We start from the raw sequence: 11,414 nt of genomic DNA on the forward strand, positions 1-11,414 counted from the left end.
ATCTTCCAATGCTAATGCACATGCGCGGCTACTCCAAAATGGCGCCGGCTTATCAATCGCTTTTGTAGTCATATATGCGGCTGCCATATTCTTGAAGCCCATACACTTCTGCCTCCAGTGGCAGCTTCTTGATGCTACTGCACATGTGCAGCTCTTCCAAGATGGCGCCAGACATGTTTGAGATGCTTGATTCTCCAGCACATGGTATGATTTTTCATCTAATCTGTAATTGCTCTTACATGTTGTATAGGTATATATATTATGCCCCTCACCTTACTGCCCACATCCCTGAGGAAGCCACTAGACGGCGGAACGCGTGGGGTGATTCCTTATCCCATCTGACTCTCATTCTGTTGGACTGCATATGGTGATCTTTTCCAATTTTTTTTTCCCTATTCTCCATTATTTGTGGTTATATTTTGTTTTACCGGGTCTCTGTCTAGGTAGAGATGTTGGATTTCTGTTATTGTACATACGGTCCAGAGTCAGAGTGGTAGATTAGTCCCGGCTGGAACCCCAGCACGACTTATGGTGACATTTTAGTGTTTTTAATGTAGAGCAGTATTTGGGGTGTTGTCTCCCCCATTTTACTACTCCTGTACATTCATTTATTTATGTGGTATTTTGTATCTATGTCAGTGTTATAATAAAGATTTTCGTGATGTGCTACCATTTTTTGTGCATATGCTATTTTTCTTTTGAGAGGATGATGTACTACTTATATGCATTGGTTTAGCACTCCATGATTATTAGTGGTGCCCACTAGCTTTATATATTACGACAGCTGCTCTCTAAAGAGAGTTGCACCATTGTACAGGATTGAAGGATTGAAAACCAAAGAGAGCACATGTGTTCCATTCCAGCAGATTATAGGGTTAATAAACATCTGCCAGACAACGCCCTATACAATACGCTTTCAGTTTCTATTCTCGGAATTCCTGAAGCCATGGCGTCTGTGGATCTGAGAGACGAGCTGCTCTGCTCCATCTGTCTGAGTCTTTATGCAGATCCTGTAACCCTGAGATGTGGACACAACTTCTGCCGGGACTGTATTGATCAGGTCCTGAATACACAGGACGGGGCTGGAGTTTATTCCTGTCCTGAATGTAGAGAAGAGTTTAGGAAGCGGCCGACACTGCAGAGGAACATAACTCTACGTAATGTAGCAGAACGTTTCCGGTCTACTCAGCCCCATCAGGAGGAGATCACCGGGATCTGCTGCACTTACTGTATTCACTCTCCTGTACCTGCTGTGAGATCCTGTCTGCTGTGTGAGGCTTCTCTGTGTGATAATCACCTGAGAGTTCACAGCAAGTCACCAGAACACGTCCTGACCGATCCCAGCACTTCCCTGGAGAAGAGGAAATGTTCTGTCCATAAGAAGGTCCTGGAATATTACTGCACTGAGGACGCTGCTTGTATCTGTGTGTCCTGCAGTTTGGCCGGAGAACATCGAGGACACCAGGTAGAGACGCTGGATGAGGCCTCCGAGAAGAAGAAGAAGAAACTGAGAAATGTTCTGCAGAAACTGATGACAAAGAGAGAGAAGACTGAGGAAAGAGTCCGGAGTGTGCTGGAGCGCTGGAGAAAACAGCAAGAAAAAGCATTTGGAGAAGCCGAGAGAGTCACTGTCCTGTTTATAGACATCAGGAGACGGCTGGAAGACCTGGAGAAGAAGGTCCTGAGCGAGATCTCCAGGCAGGAGGAGCAGCTTTCACTATCACTGTCTGATGTCATCCAGAAACTGGAGATAAAGAAGGATGAGCTGTCCAGGAAGATGAGACACATTGAGGAGCTGTGTAACATGGCGGATCCACTGACTGTCTTACAGGATCCAGACACAGGTGACTTGTGTGATCCTGAGGAGGAGGGAGGTGATGAGGACACAGGGGGACATGGAGGGGATGAGGACATAGGAGGACATGATAGAGGCGTGGATGTGATTACAGGGATTCTACATGCAGGTATCTCTGATATAATGACATATTTACAGACCATCTCAGCCGCAAAACCAAAAGCAAAGAGGTCACAATCCCCCAGTGTCCAATCTCGGCCCAGTCACATAGAAGCTTCACCTGTGTCAGGTACAGAATATGGGTGTGATGGTGTAATAGTCAGGACTGGGGGGAAGGGAGGGATCTATGGGGAGGGTCCTACAGACATATTACTGGATGTAAACACAGCTCATAATAATCTCCTTATATCACATGACCTGAAAACGGCAATCTGGACAGATATAGATCAGAATTATCCAGAAACAGCGGAGAGATTCCTGGGTTATTATCAGGTGATGAGCAGCGGGGGATTCTCCTCAGGACGACATTACTGGGATGTGGAGATCAGTGGGTCAGGATGGTGGAGGGTGGGGATGTGTTATCCCAGTATAGACAGGAGGGGAGATCAGTCAGACATTGGAGATAATAACAAGTCCTGGAGTTTGTGTGGAGGGCAATGGTGTAATAATCTGTATGTAGTGATACATGACAGTGAAGTGATCCAGTACCCACACCAGATCTCCAGTAATAGAGTCAGGATCTGTCTGGATTATGAGGCCGGGCGGCTGTCCTTTTATGAGCTGTGTGACCCCATCAGACACTTACACACCTTCACCGCCACTTTCACCGAGCCCCTCCATGCTGCATTATGTGTATATAAAGGTTCTATACAGATATCAGGGGGAGCAGCCGCTGTGAGGAGCCGTCACCAGAGAGAAAATCTGCCCAGAGACCGCTGATCTTAAAGTGAGGGGCTCAGTTGCCCCTAGCAACCAATCAGATTCCACCTTTCATTTTCCAGTCTGTGAGGACAGAAAGGTGGAATCTGATTGGTTGCTAGGGGCAACTGAGCCAGGTTCACTTTACACCATGTTTGATAAATCTCCACCATTATATGGTATTGTTGTAAGTAATTTTATGCATGATGTGCACTGTATTAGACTAGTACCTGTTCCTGATCCACATTTTCAAGCTTATTAGGCTTAGCAACACTGCTTTGGGACACTCCCTATTCTATGGAGTGTTTATAGGGAATCCTTCAGCACATCTGTGGTGATTGGGCTGCACAGACCTCGCAGCTAAGTCTCCTATGGTATCGGGGATTCTGGGCTCCGCAGGCTTTTTGTCAGGTAAAATGTTTTTTAATCCTGCGCATGAGGCGGGGGAGAGCCATGAATTAGTCATCTGGGCTGTGACTAGTCACGGCTGTCTGTCTGTTCAGTGCTAACGGGCCTCCTTGCCTGTCAATCACCCTGCAGAGAGCCATGACTAGTCACAGCCCAGATGACCAGTTCATGGCTATCCCCCTGCTTCGTGCACAGCATTAAAAAAACACTTTACTCGAAATGAAGCCTGCAGAGTCCAGAACCCCCGATACCATAGGAAACCCGGTTGTGAGGTCTGTGCAGTTGTTCTAGGAGCCCAATCAGCCCAAATGTGCTGAATGGTTCCCTTTAAATCTTTTTAAATATTAGCCCGAGGTAGTTTTGGGGGTTTTTTTTACTATATTTTCCTGGGTGTGCAGAGGTTTTTGCTTTTTCTTTCTTGTCAATTCTGTATATAAGCATTTGTAGCACCCCAGAGGTTTTGCTCTATATATTGAGTATAATTGGTGGTGCCCAACTTCTGCCTTATTTTAGTCTTTTTAAAAAAAAAAAAACACTTCCCTCCTGAACCTTTAGTCCTGTTACATAGATAAAGGTTTCCATCATGTCCTCCCTTTCTCTTCTTTCCTCCAGACTTTACAGATTTAGATCCATAGGTCTTTCCTGGTTTTAGGCCTCACACCCTCCATTTTTGTAGTTGTCTTTGGACTCGTTCTATGGTTATCAATATCCTTTTTGTAGATGAGGTCTCCAGAATGTGGTATTCCAGATGTGATGTCACCAGAGCTGTATACAGCGGGGTCACAATCTCCTCCTTCCTACTAGTTATACCTCTAGCTATACAGCCTAGCATATATATATATATATATATATATATATATATATATATAGTCCAGCATAACAATATATATATATATATATATATATATATATATATATATAGTCCAGCATAACAATATATATATATATACACAGCCCAGCATATCATTTTATATATATATATATATATATATATATATATATATATATATACAGCCCAGCAAACCATTATATATATACAGCCCAGCAAACCATTATATATATACAGTAATACCTTGGTTTTCGAACGCTTTGGAACTCGAACTGCTTGGTATTCGAACGAAAATTTACCCAGAAGTAGTGTTTGGAATTCGAACTTTGCTTGGTTTTCGAACGTTTTTGCGAGCGTGGATGGTGGGTTGTACCTGGCGAGTTAAGCAGTGGTGAGGCCTCACATACAGTACAGTGCTGTATAAGACTGCTGGAGTGCATATACAGTGCAGTAGTAGTACAGGCAGTGCACCACCATCTCCCATACATTGCAGTGCTGGGATGGGGGGGACGCTATACAGTAAAGGATGGGTGAGGAGTTGGTGACGACTGTACTATAATTGCTGGTTCTGATGAACATTTCTTATGTGTAATGTCCTGTACAGTATATAGTGCTGTTCTGTAATGTCCTGTACAGTATATAGTGCTGTTCTGTAATGTCCTGTACAGTATATAGTGCTGTTCTGTACTGTAGGGATTATACGGAGCACTTATCAGTGTAATAAATGAGGATTGTAGGGAATTATTGGTGGCTGCTGGAACCAATTAATCACATTTACATTATTTCCTATGGGAAGACACTGCTTGGTTCTCAAACTGCCTTCCGGAACCAATTAAGTTCGTGAACCGAGGTACCACTGTGCAGTGTCCCGGAACACGCTGTCTGCTTCTCACTGTCAGTTTATTTTTCCTATTACAGCCATGCCTGTTCTGGAAACTATTTGCACTGCAACTGTGACTATGTGGTCCCTATTATTCTCAGATTCCTGTATATTGTACATGTGTTTAACTCTGTGCAGTGGTATGCAAAGGCTGAGGATCACGTGACCATGCCCTGTAACCATGGTTCCTCCAATGGCCGTCGAGCTTTGGCCAGGAGTACCATGTGACTTCCCCTTGCTAGTTAGTTCCGGCCCCTGCTCCCAAGCAAGGAGGTCGTGTGTTTGTGTCTCTCTTCACTTTCAGAAGAGTGGACTTGGTGCTCTGCTGTACAGATCCTGGCTGCTCAACTGCTCAAGTGCCTGGAGTATCTCCTCCTCATCTGGGTGACGTTCCTGTTATTCCTCTGCTCAACAAGTCAAGATATTTACCGCAAGTATTCTAAACCACCCAGCATCTCTATTCTTCTCTCACTACTACTCCCATCATCCGGCACGTTTCACCTCAGCCTATGCAGCACCACCTTAGCTCTGTCTATATAAGTCTGCTATATACCCGGTTGCATCCGGAAGAGACTGTTGCTACCAGTTACCTCAGTTACAATAAAAGTGTAACCACTGCTGTTACTGAACCCTGGCATTGGTGTCCGTTTACTGGTGCCCTGACTAGGTACAGCAAAGAATCGCATGCCCAGTAGCAAGTATACCGCAGTATCTGCAGACCGGTCCCTCAGCTGTGCCATCCTCAGGCCCTGTACTGTGACAATCCTATACCCTGCAGCTGCCCCGGTTCCTGCCCGCTCACAACATCTGCACTGCGAAGTGACCCACACGGGTCAGGGCATCACAACTGTATATCTCAACAGCCCAGCATACCATTATACATATACAGCCCGGCATACAATTATCTTTCCCTACCGCCTGGTTGCACTGGCTCATTTTAAGGCTGACAGAAATCACTGCCCCTAAATCCTACTCTTCTGAAGTCTTCACTAACACAGAACTGCAGATATGATACTCAGATAGAGGATTCCTCTTCCCCAAGTGCATTACTTTACAATTGGAAACATTGAACTGGTTTTTATCAATTTAACCACTTATTTAGTAAAGCTAAATCATTTTCCATATTACGGAGACCTCCAGGAATATCAATCCTATTTCACACAACAGACAAACCTTACCTACCAAACCTCCTATGTCACTATCCTTACCTACCAAACCTTCTATGTCACTATCCTTACCTACCAAACCTTCTCCTATGTCACTATCCTTACCTACCAAACCTTCTCCTATGTCACTATCCTTACCTACCAAACCTTCTCCTATGTCACTATCCTTACCTACCAAACCTTCTCCTATGTCACTATCCTTACCTACCAAACCTTCTCCTATGTCACTATCCTTACCTACCAAACCTTTTCCTATGTCACTATCCTTACCCACCAAACCTTCTCCTATGTCACTATCCTTACCCACCAAACCTTCTCCTATGTCACTATCCTTACCTACCAACCCTTCTCCCATGTCACCATCCTTACCTACCAAACCTTCTCCTATGTCACTATCCTTACCTACCAAACCTTCTCCTATGTCATTATCCTTACCTACCAAACCTCCTATATCACTATCCTTACCTACCAACCCTTCTCCCATGTCACCATCCTTACCTACCAAACCTTCTCCTATGTCACTATCCTTACCTACCAAACCTTCTCCTATGTCATTATCCTTACCTACCAAACAACCCCTCTGATATATATCTTTCACCAATCAACTGAACTATTCAGAGATTAAGTCCAATTCCCATAATCGAAAAAAAATCTGTGAGATTAGTCTGACATGTTCGGCCCGCAGTAAAGCCAGGCTGGTTTGGATCCATCAGATTGTTGATTTTTCTTCTTTCTTTTAGAAGTGTTTCCATCATTTTTACTACTAGATGTCAGGTAACTGGCCTGTAGTCATGGCCTCTTCTTTACTATCCTTCTTATGGATGGGAATAACATTGGCCATTCCTCCAAGAGTCTATAGAAAGCAACAGTGGGAGGGGCCTCATTCAGCCTATAGGATGTGGCAGTGGGAGGGGCCTCATTCAGCCTATAGGAGGTGGAAGTGGGAGGGGCCTCATTCAGCCTATAGGATGTGGCAGTGGGAGGGGCCTCATTTAGCCTATAGGATGTGGGAGGGGCCTCAAACTGCCTATAGGATGCAGCAGTGGGAGGGACCTCATTCAGCCTATAGGATGCAGCAGTGGGAGGGGCCTCATTCAGCCTATAGGATGTGTCAGTGGGAGGGGCCTCATTCAGCCTATAGGATGTGGCAGTGGGAGGGGCCTCATTCAGCCTATAGGATGTGGCAGTGGGAGGGGCCTCATTCAGCCTATAGGATGTGGCAGTGGGAGGGGCCTCATTCAGCCTATAGGATGTGGCAGTGGGAGGGGCCTCATTTAGCCTATAGGATGCAGCAGTGGGAGGGGCCTCAAACTGCCTATAGGATGCAGCAGTGGGAGGGACCTCATTCAGCCTATAGGATGCAGCAGTGGGAGGGGCCTCATTCAGCCTATAGGATGCAGCAGTGGGAGGAGTCTTATAAAACCTCCACTGTTTACCACTCTTCCATGAGGCGCATATATACCAGATACTATGGAGCAATTGCACAAATCTAATGTATCCCATAACCTTAGTGACTTTATATAGGGAAGGAAAGATGGAGGAGTTTGTTTCATGTTTTTTTGTAACCCCTTAAAGGGGTACTCCAGCAAAGATCTTTTTCTTTCAAATCAACTGGTTTCAGACAGTTATATAGATTTGTTGTATACTTCTATTTAATTTTTTTCCAGTACTTATCAGCTGCTGTGTGTCCTGCAGAAATTGGTGTATTCTCTCTAGTTTGTCACAGTGCTCTCTGCTGCCACCTCTGTCCATGTCAGGAACTGTCCAGAGCAGCAGCAAATCCCCATAGAAAACCTCTCCTGCTCTGGACAGTTTTGACAGTGGCATCCAATGTATTACTCTGTTAGAGACCTGAGCCCTCTCTATATCTCCTTAACAGTCATGATGAAAAGAAACTCCTAAAGTGGTTAAAGGAGAAGTCCGGCGAAAATTATTTTTTTATATGTTATTACTTATGGAAAGTTATACAATTTTCTAATGTACATTAATTATGGGAAATGCTCATATACTGCTATTTCCCTTAATTTAGTGTATCAGGAAGTGTTAGAATTATCTCTGAAGCAGTGACGTCACGACCAACGGTGTAATTCCTATGGAGTGTCCAGCAGGGGGCGCTCTATATATAGAAGTCAATGAGTACCATTGACTTCTATATATAGTGCGCCCCTGCTGGACACTCCATAGGAATTACAGTGTATGTAATGTAATGTAATGTAATGCACTGTACTGTTGTGACTTTATGAATACATTTATGGAATACTTTGGGGAGCAAGTGTCCTTGCTCCCCAAAGTATCCCATAAATGTATTCAATGAATACATTTGCAGGGCACCGAGCAGGGAGGGAGAGAGGTGCCATCTACCTCCCCCCCCCCTTGCTCGGTGCTGGGAACATATACAAAGCACTACTCCCCCATTATCTGCAGATAATGGGGGAGTAGTACCTGTGCTATCCCTATCACCGCCCGCGCCGCCGCCGCCGCCGGCGCCGCTCACACGGGCTGCTATTCATGCCCCCCGCCGCTCTCCCTCCTCCTCCTCCCGGCATCAAACTTACGATCGCGCCGCTGATTCCCCGCCGCCCGCGCCGCTCCTAACTACCCGCCCGCCCCGTTCCTGGCCGCCGCTCTCTGCTCATGCCGGCCGCGTCAGCCCACCCCCACCCCGGCCGGGAGCACGGCGCTTCCTGGTGTCCCCGGCCGGGGTGGGGGCGGGCTGACGCGGCCGGCATGAGCAGAGAGCGGCGGCCAGGAACGGGGCTAGCGAGCGAGCGGGCGGGTAGTTAGGAGCGGCGCGGGCGGCGGGGAAAGAGCGGCGCGATCGTAAGTTTGATGCCGGGAGGAGGAGGAGGGAGAGCGGCGGGGGGCATGAATAGCAGCCCGTGTGAGCGGCGCCGGCGGCGGCGGCGCGGGCGGTGATAGGGATAGCACAGGTACTACTCCCCCATTATCTGCAGATAATGGGGGAGTAGTGCTTTGTATATGTTCCCAGCACCGAGCAAGGGGGGGGGGAGGTAGATGGCACCTCTCTCCCTCCCTGCTCGGTGCCCTGCAAATGTATTCATTGAATACATTTATGGGATACTTTGGGGAGCAAGGACACTTGCTCCCCAAAGTATTCCATAAATGTATTCATAAAGTCACAACAGTACAGTGCATTACATTACATTACATTACATACACTGTAATTCCTATGGAGTGTCCAGCAGGGGCGCACTATATATAGAAGTCAATGGTACTCATTGACTTCTATATATAGAGCGCCCCCTGCTGGACACTCCATAGGAATTACACCGTTGGTCGTGACGTCACTGCTTCAGAGATAATTCTAACACTTCCTGATACACTAAATTAAGGGAAATAGCAGTATATGAGCATTTCCCATAATTAATGTACATTAGAAAATTGTATAACTTTCCATAAGTAATAACATATAAAAAAATAATTTTCGCCGGACTTCTCCTTTAAGGGGTTAAATGCAAAAACAGAAACTTTGAGTCTTGAGAATCTCAGAATTGCTTCCTATAATACATACGCCTGGTCATCCATGGAGGCTGATCGATGTAGGAACCCTCACTGATCATATCCCAGGATGGGTAGAGGGCGCCCTTAAAGTGTCATAATATAGCAAGCTATAGAGATACAGTATATTATACAGCGCAAGTCCAGTTGGAATAGAGTCATCTACATGGGGATACTTTGAATAGGTGAAAGAACTGAACTATAGAGATCATATTGAACTGCAACACCACACTGACCTCTAGTGGCCGCTGCTAAGAATAGGCGCTTAATCAATTTATATATTTTTGACCCTCTTCAGGTTCCATAGTCGCATAGAATGACAGACCTGTGGTACCACACTGACATCTAGTGGTTGATATGTAAACTAACAAGGGCAACTGTTTATAATAGAAACTTTTTGTCCGCTGTAAATAAGATATAAACTATAGGATAATACACAGAAGCGATAATTATATCGCACGCTATATACTATGACAATAAACTAGTATTGTATTGGCTTTTGTGGGTGTTGTATTTTCTATATTCTCTTTTTTTATTTTTATTTCTAGCTCTTCTTGTGTTTTCGGGCTGGGTCACATGACTGCTCTTCCTGTGATGTCAACGTTCTCTGTTTCCTAATCTTCCAGTGATTGTGATGTCATCAGGTGGGTGGGGCCAGGAATCCCTCTCATGGACTGGCTGGACATCAACATGGAGTCACAATAAGTTGAATGGGTTCTCCCTGTGTGAAAACCTGTCACATGATGTCGGTATAAATACATCTCTGAGGGGCACAATGGTGGACATACTTCATGTGCAGCCGTAGCTGAAGGGGGGGAAGCAGCTGCACCCAGGGGGACGTTTTCCACTACAAGGTGGGGGTAATTTCTCCATATACTGCGCCCCCTGCTGGACACTTCATATGAATTACACGTGACATCACGGTTTTTTAGAGAAATTGAAGCCTGTCTGATCTACTAAATTGAGGGAAATAGCACTATATGTGCATTTCCCATAATAAGTGTATATTAGGAATTAGTGTAACTTTTATGTAATGACATTAAAAAATACATTTAGCCCGGAGTTCTCCTTTAAGCAGAGGCCACACTAGTGTTACACACTGTTCCCTGCTAGTGTAACGATGTTGAGGATACACTGCCCCTGCTCATGTGATGATATGGAGAGGACACACTGGCCTCTGCTGGTGTAATAATCTGGGGGGAGGATACACTGCCTCCTGCTGGTGTGATGATGTCAGTACACACTGCCTCCTGCTGCTGTGATGATGTGAGGACACACTGCCCCCTGCTGGTGTGATGATGTGAGGATGACACGTGTGGAAGACACACTGCCCCCTGCTGGTGTGATGATGTGAGGATGACACACTGCCCCCTGCTCGTGTGATGTGTGGAAGACACACTGCCCCCTGGTGGTGTGATGATGTGAGCACACACTTCCCCCTGCTGGTGTGATGATGTGAGGAGGACACAATACCCCCTGCTGGTGTAATGGTGTTCATTGATATGTACAGCACATCCTTCAGCCACATGTATTGTCTCATCTTATATCCAGGCTAGAGGTGCCCAACCGTATGACATCTTGCATCCAGGCTAGAAATATTGCCAAAGAGATAATGAATGTCCTACCATCTTGTGATGGCAATCACGGCACAAGTCATCTACCAAAAGAAATTGTCTTCTGCTTGTAAAAGTCTCTGATAATTCTTGTTGAGGTGGCTGCAACCCTACAGATGGATATATTTGGAAGGAGTTTTGGATCCACATGGTGAGGGGCAGACGGAGTATATAGGAAATTGGATTAATGTGCCTCAGCACCACAAATAGTCAAAAGAACCATGGGCCCAACTAGCTAGGGATAAGCAGATAACCAGACTTGGTGACCAAGCGCAAGGGTTAAGCC

General features: G+C 45.7%; 1 protein-coding gene across 1 annotated transcript; it reads left to right on the forward strand.

The window, feature by feature from the left end:
- Nucleotides 1-676: 676 nt before the first annotated feature.
- LOC138788201 (E3 ubiquitin/ISG15 ligase TRIM25-like) lies at nucleotides 677-10,112 on the forward strand. Its single transcript, XM_069965861.1, has 2 exons — nucleotides 677-1,844; nucleotides 10,064-10,112. The coding sequence occupies exons 1-2, from the start codon at nucleotides 848-850 to the stop codon at nucleotides 10,093-10,095; spliced, it is 1,029 nt and encodes a 342-aa protein (XP_069821962.1). The 5' UTR covers nucleotides 677-847; the 3' UTR covers nucleotides 10,096-10,112.
- Nucleotides 10,113-11,414: the final 1,302 nt, after the last annotated feature.

This window comes from Dendropsophus ebraccatus, chromosome 1 (genome assembly GCF_027789765.1).
Source record: "Dendropsophus ebraccatus isolate aDenEbr1 chromosome 1, aDenEbr1.pat, whole genome shotgun sequence".
Classification (NCBI taxonomy): Eukaryota; Metazoa; Chordata; class Amphibia; order Anura; family Hylidae; genus Dendropsophus; species Dendropsophus ebraccatus.

What these genes read in the sequence shown, in the direction of transcription:
- LOC138788201 (XM_069965861.1), top strand. Translation starts at nt 848, where the DNA reads ATGTGTTCCATTCCAGCAGATTATAGGGTTAATAAACATCTGCCAGAC. An exon ending in CTTACAGGATCCAGACACAG is followed by an intron (nt 1,845 to 10,063) that starts GTGACTTGTGTG and finishes TTTTATTTCTAG; the next exon opens with CTCTTCTTGTGTTTTCGGGC.